General features: G+C 51.8%; 2 protein-coding genes across 7 annotated transcripts; one reads left to right on the forward strand and one right to left on the reverse strand.

Moving 5' to 3' along the window:
- Nucleotides 1-53: 53 nt before the first annotated feature.
- On the forward strand, nucleotides 54-722 carry MRPL41 (mitochondrial ribosomal protein L41). Its single transcript, XM_004284930.4, has one exon. It carries the CDS (start codon nucleotides 181-183, stop codon nucleotides 586-588), a length of 408 nt encoding a protein of 135 aa, XP_004284978.1. The 5' UTR covers nucleotides 54-180; the 3' UTR covers nucleotides 589-722.
- A 901-nt stretch (nucleotides 723-1,623) lies between these two features.
- On the reverse strand, nucleotides 1,624-16,813 carry DPH7 (diphthamide biosynthesis 7). 6 transcript variants are annotated; one of them, XM_033415242.2, is made up of 9 exons: nucleotides 16,188-16,813; nucleotides 15,305-15,438; nucleotides 14,673-14,760; nucleotides 13,145-13,236; nucleotides 12,588-12,787; nucleotides 8,574-8,643; nucleotides 8,404-8,469; nucleotides 7,999-8,171; nucleotides 1,624-2,517 (listed from the first exon to the last, which is right to left on the reverse strand). In XM_033415242.2, the coding sequence occupies exons 2-9, from the start codon at nucleotides 15,310-15,312 to the stop codon at nucleotides 2,069-2,071; spliced, it is 1,146 nt and encodes a 381-aa protein (XP_033271133.1). In that variant the 5' UTR covers nucleotides 15,313-15,438; nucleotides 16,188-16,813; the 3' UTR covers nucleotides 1,624-2,068. The 6 variants fall into 6 exon arrangements, with proteins under 6 accessions (XP_033271133.1, XP_033271132.1, XP_033271135.1 ...); XM_033415241.2 differs by having other exon boundaries at nucleotides 13,145-13,239; XM_033415244.2 differs by lacking the exon at nucleotides 16,188-16,813 and adding an exon at nucleotides 12,866-12,951 and having other exon boundaries at nucleotides 12,588-12,760; nucleotides 15,305-15,441.
- Nucleotides 16,814-17,788: the final 975 nt, after the last annotated feature.

Below are 17,788 nucleotides of genomic sequence, written 5' to 3' on the forward strand. Positions count from 1 at the left end.
CGCAGGGCCAAGGCTGCACATTGGACGCGTCGCAGCCAATCGGAGCTGCTCTTGCTCTGGCGCGGGGGGCCAGGGGGTGTCGGAAGCTGCAGTGGTCGCCGGAAGCAGAGCGCTGGGTTGCCGGGGTTCTCGTGGCTGTGCGCGGGAGTCGGAGGGCGTTCGCGTCGTTCAGGCCCCGGCATGGGCCTCCTGAGCGGGGCGGCTCGCGCCCTGGTGCGGGGCGCCGACCGAATGAGCAAGTGGACCAGCAAGCGGGGCCCGCGCACCTTCTACAAGAGCCGCGGCGCCAAGGGCATCGGCTTCCGGGGCCGCGACGGCAAGTTCGTGCAGGTCAAGGAAATGGTCCCGGAGCTGGTGGTCCCCGATCTGGCCGGCTTCAAGCTCAAGCCGTACGTGAACTACCGCGCCCCGGAGGGCACAGACGTTCCCCTGACGGCCAAGCAGCTCTTTCTGGAGACAGCGGCACCTGCTATCGAGAAGGACTTCAAGGCCGGGACTTTCGACCCTGAGCGCCTGGACAAGTACGGCTTTGAGCCCACGCAGGAAGGCAAGCTCTTCCAGCTGTACCCCAAGAACTTCCCGCGCTAGGAGCAGTCGGCGGCGGTCGGGTGTGCCTGCGACTGAGGACTTCGACCTATCCTCCTCGCTGAGCCTAGCTCCCGGGTGGCGGGTGGGGAGGCGTTGCCCTCGTTTAGCTTCTATTAAAGACCTTGGCTACCCTACAGTGTTGTTCGGGGCAGCTGGTCATTTTGAAAAGGAAAGTGTGACACGTAACAGGCTAGGGCGTAGTGACCGAGGCGACGTTCTGAGGTTCCAGCCAAACCAGAACCCCAACCAACAGGTTCTGCGAAGTAGGCAAGAACACGTGGCTTAGCTTGCAGGAGAAAGAGAATTCACAAGGCAGATCCAGCCACATGACAGCACTGGTTAATTCATCCCCCAAAATTCACCCCAAGGAACCACCAATGAGAATACTTATGGGTTCCAAAGCAGCTTATTTTGGGGAGTCAGGTGAGACAGCCCCCCTTGGGGTAGACCTAAAGATAAGGCCACACAGGAAGTTGATGCCAAACTCGTATTTCCCTAGTAATCTATAGTCTCCTTCCTCCTTGTGTTTTCCTGTTTCAGTGCATAATCCCTCAGATTCTGATTCTGTTTCATATTTAACTGACCCTTAAGTGAAATACCCTAAAATAAGCTCTGGAGGAGGGTTCAACATTAACACATTCTGGCCTGTACTGGCACACAGTGTTGTACGTCAGAAAATAAGAAAGCAAAGGATAGAGGCTTGTGTTTGCTAACTCGGAACACGTATCTGTTGTATTTATTAGTGGATGCTGAGGAGCTGACAGATTCCACAGTGGCCTATACTTCAACATCTGTTCCTTCCAGAGAGACAAGGAGGAACTGATCTATGGGAGTCAGATCAGTCACAAACCCAGTTATGTTTCTGGAGTTAAACCGTGTCCAGGTTTGGAAGCTACTTGGTTTACTGAAGCCGCAGTGAGGAAGTATGACTAATTCAGCATATGACAACGTATTTTAAGTTTATGACATGCTAAAGCAACTCAGAACGTGTATACACTTCCTTTTGCTTCTCTGCACAGGAGGCTATACAAGCACTTCTGGTGCCATGACATGAGCTTTTTTAATGTTCATATAAAACTACTTCTGGTGTTTTAAAGTAGCTTAAGAAAACAAAGCCACTCCTTTTAGTTAATACAAACAGTTGCTTAAATAAGTATGAAGAACTGAAAGTCTGAAACACAGGAAACTGACAAGACAGAGCTGGGAACCATGCCCCACCCACACCCTGCCCCCTGCTGCCACAGAATCACCATTTTGAAGGGCCCCAGCAGATAAGGCTTATTTAAGAGGCCAACAGCTTTTCTGACTGCCTACCTGGAGATTCCATGAGATGCACTGAGCCCTATACAGAAAACCTGCATGCAGCCAGAATGTCAGTGAGATGGTCTGAGGATACTTAATTCTCAGAAAAGGTAGACATACTCTTGGTTTTATTGGTGGAAATGGTCTTTACGATGTCAAACCAAGTAACTTCCCTAGCTCAGCTGTTCTCCCACTTCCAGAGGTGAAGAACATGATCATAAAAGGAGCAAGTAGCTAGAAGGCTGGCGTCAGAGGTGGCTGCCTCCAGGTACTGGTCACAGTCACAGATCTCGACCCCCGAGGCATGCAGCCGGCCGCCGCTCTTCTCTGCAAAGGGCTGGAGAGGACTCTTCAGCTTGCCTCCACTCTGGTGTTTGGTACCACCCTCTCCATCAGCATCAGCTAGACGCTCAAAACAGGGTGCTGGTGACTGGGCCGCAACTTTGAGGGTATAGACTGGGTCTGCTGTTTTGGCTCCTGGGTCACTGCCAGGAGAGGACCCCAAGCAGAATGACGGATGGGTCTGCGGCAAGCGGCGGAAGTAGAGCCAGGACCAGTCGACTCCATACACCAGCGAGTTGGGCAAGGTGTAGGACAGAGTGACTGGGAACACTTCCTGATTCTCCTCTGGAGTGAGACAGGAGGACATGGGAAACTTACCCAGGGTTGATCTCATCATCCCCACCCGATGGCCCTACCCACCCTCGAAGCGAGACGATGTGCCAAGAGCAACCACTGTGTGTCACGCAGAGGACTATCAAGACGCGGACAGACAAGCAGAGAAGCACAGACCATCATCCTGCAGGGAATGCACTCTGTGTTCCTGAGAGAGGAGTCAGCCTGCACTACAGAGCTAACCCTAACGTGTACCCTAACCCTAACCCATACCCTAACCCTAACTCATGCCCTAACCCTAACCCATAACCTAACCTGTACCCTAACCCGTACCCTAACCCTACAGAGCTAACCCTAACGTGTACCCTAACCCTAACCCATACCCTAACCCTAACCCTACAGAGCTAACCCGAACCCGAACCTGAACCCTTAGGACTCAGCAGAAGCTTCTCGTTAAGACTTAAAAGCAAAGGACAAGCGAGTGAGCCAAACGGAGGGAAAGGGGTGTATGAGAAGAAATAAAGGGAACAGTAAGTGTAAAGCACAGAGGTGGAAAGACCCTGGCGTGTGTGAGGAACCACACATGAGTGGACGTGGCTGAGGTGTCATCAGGAACTGGCGACACGTCAGAAGGGTCCCGTGATGCAGAGCTCAGCGTGCTGCATTAGAGAGTTTGGACTTGAGCTTGGAAAGGGAGTAACTCACTGAAGAGCTGAAGCGTGAGCAGCTTTCCTTATGGTGAGTTGCTATGGCAACTCTGAAGACAGAGGGCAGGACGGGCAAAGGCCCGGCCTTATTCTGGACAGAACATGGCTGAGAAAGTGTGAAAGTAATATGCGACCAGAAAAAGAAATGATGAGGTGTCACCAAACCTGAGATGGTCAAGGGTCCAGGGCAAGGCCGAGGCTGGCAAGAGCAGCCTCAGAAAACTAGTGGCCAGTGAGCTGGGGATGCGGGCTTAGAAAACTGTCACCAGCCGGAAGGCCCAGTGGCCGGCCATTCAGTCTTCACTTAGCCTGGATGCCACTGCCACCTCCCAAGTGCAGGGATCAGTGCCACTGCACTCTGAATTGTGATCGGAATCTGAATCACGACTAGAATAAGCAGTGATGCGGAAAGCCTGCAGCTGGCATCAAGAAACACACCAATGATACAACCAGGGCCCTGGAGATCCTCCTCCGTAACCCAGGGCTTTGCCTGAGCAGAGGCGGCTCCAGAGAGGAGCTGGACACCAAGCTTACCCTAGAGCAGAGGAGCTGGACACCAAGCTTACCCTGAGAGCAGAGAGGCGCCCTGGCACCACCACCGAAGGAAGCTCCCAGGAGACCTCCCGCTCCATGGTGTGCACGCTGGGGTACCGGGAGGCGAGGGTCACTGGGACAATAAAGGCGCACTGCAGCCGTACATCCAACCAGTGGCAGCACCCGCTCGTGGCCCAGGTGGACACAGCAGCCTTCCTACCACACAGTAATACCACACAGCAACAGCACATCCACTACTCAGGTGCATGTGTAGCATGAACTGAACAACCATGCTGGGCAACAAGAAGTCGAAAAGTACTATAAAGTAGAAACAGTACAAGCAACACTCTGATCACAGCGCAATAAAACAAACTTAATAATGTGGTCAAAATACGAAAAATTGCTTCCACCTACAAATTTTAGAAACTTCTACTAAACCACACTTGGGTAAAAGGGGAAATACAAACTCAAGTCATAGAATTTCTTCATAAAAATGAAAGTGAAATTACTACGTATCAGAACCTAACAATGTGCTTAAATCAGAGAAAAATTCAGACATAAAAACACTCAATACAAAGTAATAAAGATAAGTGAATTGTATTCCCAACTCAAAATGCTAGAAAAAGAATACAGGAGGCACAAGGAGAGAAACAACAAAGATAAAAGGAGAGGTTGATGAGGTGGAGAACAGAAACCACCGGACTATAATAAAAAAGTAAAACCCTGCTTCTTTAAAAGAAGTAAAATATACATGCTAGTAACTAACCTAATTAAGGAAAAAGACATAAAAAATATTGTATACTTGCATAAGTATACAAAGTAAAACATGGTAAAGGGGAAATAACTATTAGAGAAGAAATTTTTTTTTTTAAATCCAAGTAACTTTACACATCTTTGGGCAAATAAATTTCAAAATGTAGATGAAATGAATAGCTGCCTGGGAAAATACAGTTCAAAACTGACCCCAGGCCTTCCCTGGTGGGCCAGTGCTTAAGACTTCACACTTCCACTGCAGGGGGCGGGGAAGATCCCGCATGCTGCCTGGCATGGCCAAAAAAAAAAGAAGAAAGAAAAAAGAAAACAAAATTGACCCCAGTAGAGACATATAGCATAAACAGCCAACTTCCATAGAAAAATATAGAGAAAGTTAACACAGAACCATCATTCAAAAATATATCAGGCCCAGACAGTCTCACAGGAGATTTTTTTTTTTTACCAAATCTTGAATGAAAAGATAATCCAAATGGCATATAAATTGTTCAAGAGAAAATGAAGAAAAATTTTCACACTTTTGGTTTTGATTCTCACATGAACCAAACATAATGCTGCTAAATAGCACAGAAGAAAGTCTGTGTCTCCTTTGAACGTTAATGCAAGTCCCCAGTAAGGTGCCGCCAGAGCCCAGTACCGCGCTGGAAAAACAACACACCTTCCAAAGACACACAGATGGCCGAAAGGCATGTGGAAGGACGCTCAACAGAACCAATCATCAGAGAAACGCCAATAAAAACCCCAATGAGATATAACCTCACACCTGTCGGAATGGCCATCATCAAAAGACCACAAATAACAAATGTCAGTGAGGATGTGGAGAAAAGGGAACCCTCCTACACTGTTGGTGGGAGTGTAAACTGGTGCAGCCACTGTGGAAAACAGTATGGAGGTTCCTCAAGAAATAAAATAAAACTAACTACTGTATGATCTGGCAATGCCACTGCTGGGTACCTATCTGAAGAAAATGAAAAAATTCAAAAAGATATATGCACCCCAATGCTCACAGCAGCATTATTTACAACTGCCAAGATATGGAAGCAACCTAAGAGTCCATCAACAAATGAATGGATAAATAAGATGTGATGTATATATACAGCGGAATATTACTCAGCCATAAAAAAGAATGAAATTTTGCCATCTGCAACATGGATGGACCTGAAGGGTATTATGCTTAGTGAAATAGGTCAAAGAAAGACAAATACTATATGATATCACTTATGTGTAGAATCTAAACGATAAAACAACTAGTGAATATAACAAAAAAGAAACAGATGTAGAGAACAAACTAGTGGTTACCAGTAAGGGGAGGGAGGGGGGAGGGGCAAGATAGAGGTAGGGGATTTAAAGGTACAAACTATTATGTATAAAATAAATACACTACAAGGATATACTGTACAGGGACTTCCCTGGCAGTCCAGTGGGTAAGGACTCTGTGCTTCCACTGCAGGGGGCATGGGTTCGATCCCTGGTTGAGGAACTAAGATCCCACATGCTGTGGCCAAAAAAACAAAACAAAAACAAGAAAAGGATATATTGTGCAGCACAGGGGATATGACCAATATTCATAATAACTAGAAACAGAACACAACCTTTAAAAACTGCTTGCCAGTGTATCGTATACATAAAACAAAACAAAAACAAGAAAAGGATATATTGTGCAGCACAGGGGATATGACCAATATTCATAATAACTAGAAACAGAACACAACCTTTAAAAACTGCTCGCCAGTGTATCGTATACATAAAACAAAACAAAAACAAGAACAGGATATATTGTACAGCACAGGGGATATGACCAATATTTATAATAACTAGAAACAGAACATAACCTTTAAAAACTGCTCGCCAGTGTATCGTATACATAAAACAAAATACTGTAAATCAACTATACCTCAAAACAAGTTTTTGACAACTAAAATAAAACAAAACCATAAGCAAGTGGGATTTACTCCAGGAATATATTCCATATTAGGAAATCCATAAACAAAATTTACCATATTAATATATCTAAGGAGAAAAATAATACAGTTCAATAGATATTATAAAAGCATTTAACAAAAAAGTCAACAATTCCTGATTTAAAAAAATACTCATGAAAACATGATTGATGAATACTAAGCACACACATTAGTCCTTATATATCATCAAACCAAATGGGAACCAGCAGGGACCCTATCAAGGTCAGGAATAGGGCTTCCCTGGTGGTGCAGTGGTTGGGAATCCGTCTGCCAGTGCAGGGGACCCGGGTTCGAGCCCTGGTCCGGGAAGATCCCACATGCCGTGGAGCAGCTAAGCCCATGTGCCACAACTACTGAGCCTGCGCTCTTGAGCCCATGCACCACAACTACTGAGCCCATGCACCCTAGGGCCCATGTGCCACAAATACTGAGCCCGCGTGCTGCAACTACTGAAGCCTGCATGCCTAGAGCCTGTGCTCCGCAACAAGAGAAGCCACTGCAATGAGAAGCCCGCGCACTGCAACGAAGGGTAGCCCCCGCTCGCCACAACTAGAGAAAGGCCGCACGCAGCAACAAATGCAGCCAAAAAAAAAAAAATTGAAAAAAAACAAAAACAAGCAAGCAAAAAAAGCAACTGATGGGATGCAGTGAAAGCAGAGCCTAGAGGGCAACTGATCACTGTAAATCCTATGCTTAGAAAGAAGCAAGTTTGCAACTTGTTTTACAGCGAGAACTGTCAGAGCACATTCATGTGATAAACAGAAATGACGCAGTAGATGGAGGACTGAAGATTCAGAAGACGAAGCCCTTGAGAACAGCCAGTACAGGGGACACTGACCTTGGAACCATGATGGGAGGCGCCTATAATCCCTTGTTTGTACAGAGGGGGGACGGGAGATCACGAGGGATGCGTGAGGCGGGGAGCGCAGGGGGTGGGGGTTTAAGAAAAGAAAACGTGGAACAGCCCTGACAGTGAAGAATCACTGGCTACAGAAAGGTCAAGGTTTGCCTGACAAGGGACCCACAGTAGCATAAACTTGCGGTGAGATCACGCTGCATGGCTGTTTCCCTCAGCCACGTTCTGTGGCTCAGGCATAAGCAGACTGGGGTTACCAGTGCTAGATTCTGCCCAGAGGGTACGAGGAAGCAGCAAGGGGAAGAGTTTAACGATGTTTGGAACACAAGGCCGTGGAGCCTACGCTGTCCGCAAGCAGGAAGACTTGGCAGAAGGTGGGACAAGGATGGTTAGGAAAGCGACCAGTGGTTAACACCTCTGGTGGAGAGGTCCCAATAGGGCCAGCAGACTGCTGAATGCAGAAGGACCAAAACAATTGAGATGGTCAGGGAAGAACCACGGTTAGAGAGCAGCACGCTTGAAACCGAGATTCTGAAGTCGGCAGACTTACAAATCACGGCAAGGCCTACGGGGAGACCCTGGGAACGCGTGGAGGCTGCGGAAGAGCTTGGTGCAGCAAAAGCAGGCAGGAAACTGGGAGCCCCGCCCCAGGCCCCCCACTCACCTAGGGCCTTTTGGCAGCTGAAGATCGTGAAGCCACCGTGCATACACGCTGCCAGGAGCAGGTGCGAGTGGAAAGGGTGCCACTTGAGCCTCCACACCCCGCCCTGCACGGGCATGTCCGCCAACGGCTCCTTCATGCTCCGAGTGTCCCAGAGAAGAACGTGCTCGTCGTAGCTAAAACCCATCGACCGCAGAGAGCGTGCAGGAGAGCAAGGCCCCGGGGCAGCAGGGGTCACCTCCCGGAAGACCCGGCCCACTTCCCCTCCAGGACTCGGTTCCCTTCCCAAACCCCGACGCCCGCACTCTGGGTGGAGAGTTGGCCCAGTCGAGCATCACAGTGGCCAACAGCAGGGAAGGAAGCGACGGTGCAGGAGGAACCCATGCGCACGGACCCTAGGGGGCTCACCTTCCCGTGGCCAAGATGTTCTCGCGATGGGGGCTGCTCTGGATGCTGCACACGCCCGTGGAGTGTCTGAGAGCGAAGGGTGAGCCTGAGCAGAAGCCCGGCAGCGCTGCTCCGCCCGCGGGCAGGGAGGGCTGCCCCCCACGCCGAGCACCGGCCCCCCGGTGACGTACCTCCTGCTTGTGAACACGGATGTGCCAGGGGTCCTGGTGTCCCAGCCTTTCAGAAGGCCATCGTCCCCACCTGCATGGAAACAGAAAGAGCCACTGATGAGGACGGGCACTGATGGCCGTTTCTCAGGGACTGGGTTTATGTCTGTGAGGAAATTCCCACGGGTGGCTTTTCTCGGGTTTCAGGCTGCCACAGGCAGGGGAGCCCCAGAAACAGTCACCCCTGTGCTGTAACCGTGTCTTCAGACACCTGCAGGGAAAGACAGAGGCTACACCCGTAGGAAAAGGGCAGACCTATGGGGGCAGAATGACCAGGTCACACAAGACTCAACCCTTCGGGCTCCTGATGCCAGGAACCAGAGTGGCCCCGTCGAAGTGCTCCGAACAGACCTGCGTGCAGGAGGCATCAGACAGGGAGGCTCTGTAAGGTTCTGGAACCTTTGACACACCGCCATGTGTTTTAAAGAGAAATGCCCTTTGTAACCTTACAGTAAAAGAGCCCTGTGCTTGTTTGGGGGAAACTGAAAGGATAGAAAGAACGAGGGAGCTGGTGCCCTGACCCACAACCAGTCTTTGAAGAAAAGCAACATCAACAATAGAATGTCATGGTATCTCGAGGGAAAAGGGAAGAAACACTGAAGAGGAAGACCTACAGAGAGGACAAAAAGGAGCAAAAGAACAACCACGTCTACCTGAAACTCCATCCGTCCATCATCTACCACCCACCCACCCACCCACCCATCCACCCATCCATCCACCATCCATCCACCACCCACCCACCCATCCACCATCCATCCACCACCCACCCACCCATCCACCACACACCCACCACCCACCCACCCACCTATCCACCACCCACCCATCCACCATCCATCCACCACCCACCCACCCATCCACCATCCATCCACCACCCACCCACCCACCTATCCACCACCCACCCACCCACCTATCCACCACCCACCCACCCACCTATCCACCACCCACCCACCCATCCACCACCCATCCTCCATCCACCCACCCATCCACCATCCATTCACCTATCCATCCACCACCCATCCACCATCCATCCATCCACCCATCCATCTACCACACACCCACCCACCCATCCACCACCCATCCACCATCCACCCACCACCCATCCACCATCCACCACCCATCCACCATCCACCACCCATCCATCCACCCATTCATCCACCACCCATCTACCCACCCACAGGTACTTACTGAGCACACTACAAATCCCTATATCAGACAAAACGGATGTGGGATGAACATGATCTATGACAAGGTGGGTCAGCAGAGTCAGTCCATCCAGGCACTGAGCCTGTGTGTGAGCCTCAGATACAAGCTACCATTGTGTGGCAAACCTGTGAGGAGAACCGGTGTGGCTTCTTTACACAGCGGCCTCTCCTCTTTCTCTCACACTCCACATTTGCTCCACCAGGAAATCCTACTGATCGACCTTCACACCAAGCAGTCTTCCCACTTCTCCTCCTCTCCACTGCTCCCACCTTAGCCTGAGTCATTCTCATACCTCACCTGCATGGCAGGTCTCCAGCCTAGAACCTCACCCCCTTGCAATCTATACTCAACATATTAGCTGAAGGGGTCCTCTTAAATTTTTTTTTAATTTATTTTTAAAATTTATTTATCATTATTATTATTTTTTGGCTGCGTTGGGTCTTCGTTGCTGTGTGCAGGCTTTCTCTAGTTGCGGCGAGCGGGGGCTACTCTTCATTGCGGTGTGCGGGCTTCTCATTGTGGTGGCCTCTCTTGTTGCGGAGCAGGGGCTCTAGGTGCACGGGCTCAGTAGTTATGGCACACGGGCTTAGCTGTTCCGCGGCATGTGGAATCTTCCCGGACCAGGGCTCGAACCCGTGTCCCCTGCATCGGCAGGCAGATTCTTAACCAGGGAAGTCCCAGATCCTCTTAAATTTTAAAATGTAAGTCGGAAAATGTCATTCCTCTGTTCAATATCCTACAATGGCTTCATTCTACTCCGAGCAAAAGCCCAAGGCCCCCCTGCAGCCTGCAAGGCCCCGTGCCCTGTCTCTGTGACTCCTGACCTTGCCTTCTCTATCCTACTGCTCACTCATGTCATTCTGGCCATACTGGCCACTCGCTACTCTGAACACACCAGTCTCTATAATGCGACAATCTGCACCTGCTTGCAGCACCTGATGCCCTCAGCCTGTCCTAGCTTTCTTCTTCCCAAAGCCCTTGTCACCTGCAGTGCATAGTACGCCTAGCATTCACTGTCCATCTCCCCACAAGCGACGGAAGTGCGATGAAAGCAGGGACTGTTGTCTCTTGCTCACGGATGCCTCCTGAACCCCTAGGACAGTGCTTGGCATGTAGTAGGTGCTCAGTAGATGCTTGTTGGATGAATGAATTGGTGTTGAATTATTAAATCACTGTCCTACTACACCCTTGCTCTGAATTAGCTAAGCCTCAAGATAGAAGAACTAATCTACAAATGAGAGCTCAAAAAATTAAATCTTTATCGTTCTCCCTGAGTCTGTTCAAGGATGTGACAACAAAAACCCCAGAAAGGATCCTCTCTCAGGCGAAAAGAAGCATTAAACACAAAATCATAATCAGGATGAGCGGGACTTCTTTGGCAGCCCAGTGGTTAAGAATCTACGCTTCCAATGCAGCGGGCTCAGGTTCGATCCCTGGTCAGGGAATTAAGATCCCGTAGGCTGCACAGCGTGGCCTAAAAAATTAATCAATTGATTGATTAATTTTTGAAAAGAAGAAGAGAAAACCAACAAGACACAGACTCAGAGGAGCAGTGAGCGGACAGAGATGTGTGATTTGGGTGAGCAGACCTTGTCCTGGGCCGGGACATTAGGCAGGCACAGGTATGTGACAGGGCAACACAGGGAGTATGGGGCTCAGCTGGAGACCCGCGGAGTAGGCGCTGGGAGCATCCCTGCACGAGCGCTGCAGTGCTGGCAAGACAATGCAGAAAAGCTCAGGAAACAAGGTCTGGTTAAACACAGTGTTTGTGGAAGAGACACAGTAACTGAAGTCAGGAGAGCAGCAGTGCGGAGCGAGAGGGAGACCCACACAGAGGTCAGAGGACGTGAACCCTTTGTGCGGAGGGAAAGGAGCCCACAAAGCAGAAGGAAGAGAAGCCAGAGAAAGAAGGGGAGAGTCCAGATGGCATGGCGTTGATGACCCAGGGAAAAGAATGTGCGGGGAGCGAGGGGTCGGGCACGTGAACACCGCTGAGAGGCCAAGACGAGGCTGACGTGCTCCCTGGACTGGGCACCACAGCTGTCCCTCAGGGCCTCAGCAGGAGCTTCTGGGGGCCCAGTGAGATTGTGCAGCATCCTGACAGGCCAGCAGAACAGCCCTGCAGCCCTGGCCTCCCCGTCTCGCCCTGGAGCTCAGAACACTACCAGCAACTGGACGTAGAAAGGGATACGGGTGCAGATGGTTTCTTGCCTCTGCAAATTCAGCAGCTCCTCTTCTGTCTTCTCTCAGAGACCCATGCCCTCCCCTGCCGTGAGCGTGAAAGCAGCTGACCTGAACGACCTCGTTCCCACGTCAGCATCCCGCTGCATACACACCACTCTCAGTACCAGGAAGTCAACCCTCTCTCTCTCACGCTTCCCTTTCCCTAGGAAGATAAACTACTCCAAAAGGGAACAGACAAGCCTGAAATGCATGACGAGTCACTACCGGACCCAAAGTACCAGGTGGAGAGCAAGGAGTTCCGACTGGATTTCCGAGTGTGAGAAGAAGCATCCAACACTCAGAGCGAGGGCGGGGGCGGCGGCTCCCAGGGGGCGGCTCCAACACGGGGGCCACCAAGACCCTGCAGTGCCTGCAGCAAACTGCACGTCACTCTCCGAGGAGCAGCTAAGTGAGCACCAACTACAGCTTTTGCCCCAGAAAACAGACTCTCCAAAAAGGTCCTTGAGAGCCCAACGTGGCCAGAATCACGCCCTTGGCCCGTGCCTCCTCAGCAAATCTCCAGAGAGGGGCGCCCAGCGGAGGAGTACCGACCTGAATACACGACTTCCGTCTGCCAGTAATCGAAAGCAGCAACCCAGGCCTCCAAGTGATGGGCCTGCCACGTGCCCACAGCCTGCATTCCTGGCCCTGCCTGGTGCGCCTGCAGGAGATGGAGCTGCCCACTGGAGTCGCTGCCAATGATCTTCAAGGGCTGGTCACTGGCCCTGGACACAGGGAAGCAGTGGGGAAATCTGGCTGAAATACATCCACTGACCCAAACTCATCGCCTCTTCTGGCTCCCAACCAGTGACGCTTTATGGCCCCAAGACCTGTCACAGAGAGGCTCTCCAGGACCTGGTACGGGGACACACTTCTTAAGAGGCTTGCCTGGGCAGAGACCGAAGCTGCCAGTAGCCTGTCAAAATAAACCAGGGTCAGCTTCCCCTGATGAAAACACTCTTTTTAGGTGAGGACTGGCAGTGATTCTCCCAGGCTTGGGGAGCCGCAGTCAAGGCTAGCTAGCACAAGGCGGCTTTCCTTCTCTCTTGCATGAAAATACGAAGGGACCCTCAGAGGAAAGACTCAGGCCCGTCACCGCTGGCCCTCACCTTCCGGCTTTCCCAGTGGACCAGTCCAAGGACAAGGCCAGACACTGCTTTTCCAGGGCGAAGTGGGAGAACGGCTGTAGTGTGTGAGAGTTCTGCTGGAGAGAAAAGAACGCCATCAGAGAGGAACAGCCCCGGAACCCTGAGGAGACTATTCTCCTGGCTTGGGTATGCCATGCTTCCCTCATCTACTCGGTGAACAAAGTGTGTCAGTCACTCACAGCAGAACCTGAGGACAGGGACTTCCCTGGTGGCACAGTGGTTAAGAATCCACCTGCCAATGCAAGGGACACAGGTTCGAGCCCTGGTCCGGGAAGATCCCACATGCCGTGGAGCAACTAAGCCCGTGCGCCACAACTACTGAGCCTGCGCACCTAAAGCCCTCGCTCTGCAATAAAGACAAGCCACCACAACGAGAAGCGTGCTCGCAGCAACGAAGACCCAACGCAGCCAAAAAATAAATCAAAAAAAAAAAAAAGAACCTGAGGACACTGCAGACGGCCCAGGCCCTCCAGAAGCGCTCACACCTGAAGGAGGACTTTCCCACACATGTGACCCCAGGGGAAGCAGGTCTCTGCTTCTCAGACCCGTCGCTGTCCAAGCCCTCCTGGAGACTACTGCAGGCTCCAGGGAGCACTGCTGGTGCGGGTTCCCCACTGCCCAGGCCTCCAGGGACAGAGCTCAGGAGAATTTCCCTCTGATTCTCTTTCAGAAGCCACAGCTTGCCATTAAAATGCTGTTTCTCTTTTCCGAGGTCTAAGTTTTGCTATCTAAGCAACCTAGACAGCGCTCAACTCCATCCACAGGGTTCCAGCAGCTGTATCCTCTCTTGGGTTTACCTGTTCCTGCCTCCAGCTCTGGTTCTAGATATCCTCCTCAGATATTTCTTCCCTCTCTCCTAAGACAGGGCTGCTGCTCTCAGCTGGCCTGAAGCAAGGACCTTGCTGTACAAGCCCTCAGGTGCTGTGAATCCAAGGCCAGCTGGACCTCTGCTCCAGTCCCACTTGCAGCACCTACATTAGAGTGGGTCCCCCCACAGACAGGGCACGGTCTGTGGGCTGTTTCCTTCAACCCACTATATGCCTTCCCTGTCCCCTCCCTCCCCCAACACGTGGTCATTTTACAAATGCACGGTACAGGATCACTGTCAGATGCTTGGGAAAATACGTGTAGGAATCACGTGCTCCCCTAATTATCAATGAGAAACACCACTTTTACCCAGTAAATGCGCTGCTCTTCTTAGCCCCAGCATCATCAACCCAGGATGCTGGCCCAGGCTTTCCTTACAGGACTTTCAGGTCCACTGACAGCCCCTCTGCTGATGACACACAAGGTGTCCTCCCCTTGGAGTTAGATACAGAACCCAGTAACTCAAAATAGACCGTGTGCTACCTTGGAATGTTTTATGGTAAAGTTCACCGTTGAACAGAAACTACCCTAGAAAAATGTTTGCATCAGCACAGCCTCCCTCCCAAACTCCCTCCATCCAGGTTCCTTCCACCCTCCACTAAGCCTGGCCCCAGTCACTGACCTCGGATCGCACCAGGCGGAGTAGCTCTATGGACCCAGAAGCATCTGCCACTCCCAAGAGCGCATGGCCGGCCACCGCGATGTGGCACCTGAGGAGATAACGCACGTGCGGGTCACAACACAGGATGTGCTGGAGTACAGGGGAACACTATGCGCCCCAGTAACTCATTGTTTACATTGCAGCTCCAGGGAATTCCCTGGCGGTCCAGTGGTTAGAACTCTGCGCTTTCACTGCCGAGGGCCCAGGTTCGATCCCTGTTCGGGGAACTAAGATCCCACAAGCCGCGCAGCACGGCCATAAATAAATAAGTGTATTTATTTCAGCTCCAAAACCAGGTTGGAGCCTACAGTTCTGTTCCAACAAGATCACTCAGCTTAGGAAGCAGAAAACTAGCCTCACTTCCCAGACTGACAGTACCTGTAGGGCTTGGAAACTGAAAAAGGAAACGAGCCCCAAGTCTACAGCATCCTCCAAGTGCCAACAGGCAGGCAGGCAGCACAGTAAAGAAATGAACCCAAACTTCAGACACTTCCCCGTCCTGTTGCATGCTGTCAGGCATCAGGCTCCTCTGACCAAACAATTAGGTACTCATGACAAATTCCAAGCAAGGGGAACGGTTATCAAAGTTGTACCATTTCATGTCCAGGATCGCCGAAGTATCTCTTCTTTGCACCTCAACCAGGGGGCAAGGAGAGCTGTCCTCATTGAAACTATACAGGTAGAGACGACCCAAACGAATTTGAGGCTCATCAACATCCAGTCCACTCTACAAAAAATGCAAATGTGTTCTCTGATTACCTTAATAAATACTGAGGAACCCAAGGGATGGGAAAAGGGACTGAGGGAAAGAAGAGGTTTGCCAAGACTCCGGACCTCTGCCTGGAAGCAGCACCGATGATTTTCTGAGCTGGAGAAACGTCTCTTCTCTTGTACATGATTAGTGAGTAGGTGGATAAACCCTGCTGGACCCAGGATGGGATGCTCCTTCTAAATGGGCCAATAGGCAGGAGCTACAGTTAGGGTCCCCACAGGACACAGTTTGCCTGGGAGAGTCCTGGCTTAGGCCTGTTGCTCCAGTGCCACTGTTCACTCTTAAAAGTATCCTGGTTTGGATCTGCATAGCTAGATGCCTTCAATAGATTACGTACAGCTCCTATGAAATCCCATTTTCTCTTTGCTCTAGACTTCATCCATAACCTTGACGACCCCTGCAGAGAGACGACATCCCGCTTTCAGGATGCCCTGTCTATAACCTACATTCTGGCCACAAGGCCAAGGTCGCATCCACACCTCCTGAACGACTCCACACAAGACTTTTCCCTTTCAGCCTCCCCTGCAGCAGATCACAGAGATCTCAAAGCCTGTGGTCGGCTCTGCCTCTCAAGACACTTTTCTCGCCCTTCTTGAGAGAGGAGTTCGAGTCTGGGGCTTTAGGTGCTCGGGAAATGCCACCTGAGATCGCAGACCTGCAAACCCACGGTGAAGACCTCCCTAGGCCACGATGGCCCCGCGCACCTTGCTCTCCGGGTCGACGGGCTGGTCCTCCGGCTTCCGCAGCTGGTAGGTGCCGCACGCCAGCAAGTGCCTGCAGCCCTCCAGCGGGCACCACTCCACCGAGTCCACGGTGTGCTCCGTGTCCACCGCCTGCAACAGCCGGACGCGACTGCCGGCCGCCCAGCATTCGGATAAGGACGCGGCGGCGACCGGGGTGGCGGACAGCGGGCGGCGGAGAAGTGAGGAAGCCAGGCTGACAGCAGGGTCCCCTAGCCCGCGTCGCCAAGAAGGTGCACAGCCCAAGGGGCGGTACTTCTCCCACTTCCGCCGTCGTCCCCATGACTCCTTCCGGGGAGGGACTTCCGGCCCCCGTGGACGCCAGCGTGAGGCAGAGATCTCACGCCCCCTGCCGGCCGGCGGGCCTCGACTGGCCCCACGTGCCACGGCGCGTCCCCTGCCGTGGCGGCGAGACGCGGGCCTGGGAGGGGACAGCCGAGCGTCCAGCACAGAGTCACGGGCGAGCTGGGCTCTGAAGGGGGAGCAGAGGAGAGCGCGGCATGGAGGTGGGGTGTGCAAAGGGCTTGGGCGTCCGGGGAGCAGAGTCCAGGGGCTGACCCAAAAGGGCTGGGCCTGGGCTGCCCTCCCTCTCCCTGGTCATGTCCACCCCCAAGGAGCTGCCCATAGGGCAGTAAGTGCGGCGCACCGGTGGGCGCACATGTGCCTGACTGGACAGCAGAGAAAGGAGACAGGGTCGACCACAGGGCCCCGAGCACGGGTGGTGGACAGGAAGGTGGACAGAAGGTATGGAGAAGAGCCAGCGTCTAAGCCCCAGCGGCAGGGGTCTGTGCGCCAGTTAGATTTAGATGAAGGGGAGGACACCCAGCACAGCCACGATCTGATTTGGTAAACCAGGTATGTGCCGACAGCATTCAATAAAGTCAGTGAACTCTACAGAACACGTTTGGGGAAGGCAAGTGTCTGATATTGTTATGGATTGAATTGTGTCCGCAAAAAAGATATGTTGAAGTCTTATCTCCGGTACCACAGAATGTGACCTTTGGAAACAGGGTCTTTAGTAACAGAAGTAATCCAGTTAAAATGAGGTCATTAGGATGGCCCTAATCCACTATGACTGGCATCCTTAGGAAGGGGAGGTGTGGTCTGTTAGACACCAACGGAAGACAAGACAATGTAAAGACTGGTAGGTCTCTATGAGGCAAGGACCGCCTGAGGCTGCCGGAAGCTGGGAGAGCCTGGAACAAACCTTCCCTAGATCCTTCAGAGGGAGCATGGCCCTGCCCACACCTTGATTAGAGAATTCTGGCTTCTAGGACCTAGACCATACATTGTTTTCAGCCACCAGCTTGAGATAATTTGTTATGGCAGCTCCAGCAAATGGGACAAGACAAATCCACATGGCTACCTGGGTAGTTAGCCTGTGGTTTTTAAAGTGGATTCTATCACTAGAAATACAGATACCAGTCAGCAGCTCAGATGGCAGCTGAAGCAGAGAAGCAGAAAAGTTGGTCAGGAAGCCACAGGACAGCCTGAAATGGCTGAGCCACACATCTTGATTTGATCTGGTACAAAAGGTAGTCAGGCCAAGCAGCCCCCTACACCTC

Source organism: Orcinus orca, chromosome 6, assembly GCF_937001465.1.
Source record: "Orcinus orca chromosome 6, mOrcOrc1.1, whole genome shotgun sequence".
Taxonomy (NCBI): domain Eukaryota; kingdom Metazoa; phylum Chordata; class Mammalia; order Artiodactyla; family Delphinidae; genus Orcinus; species Orcinus orca.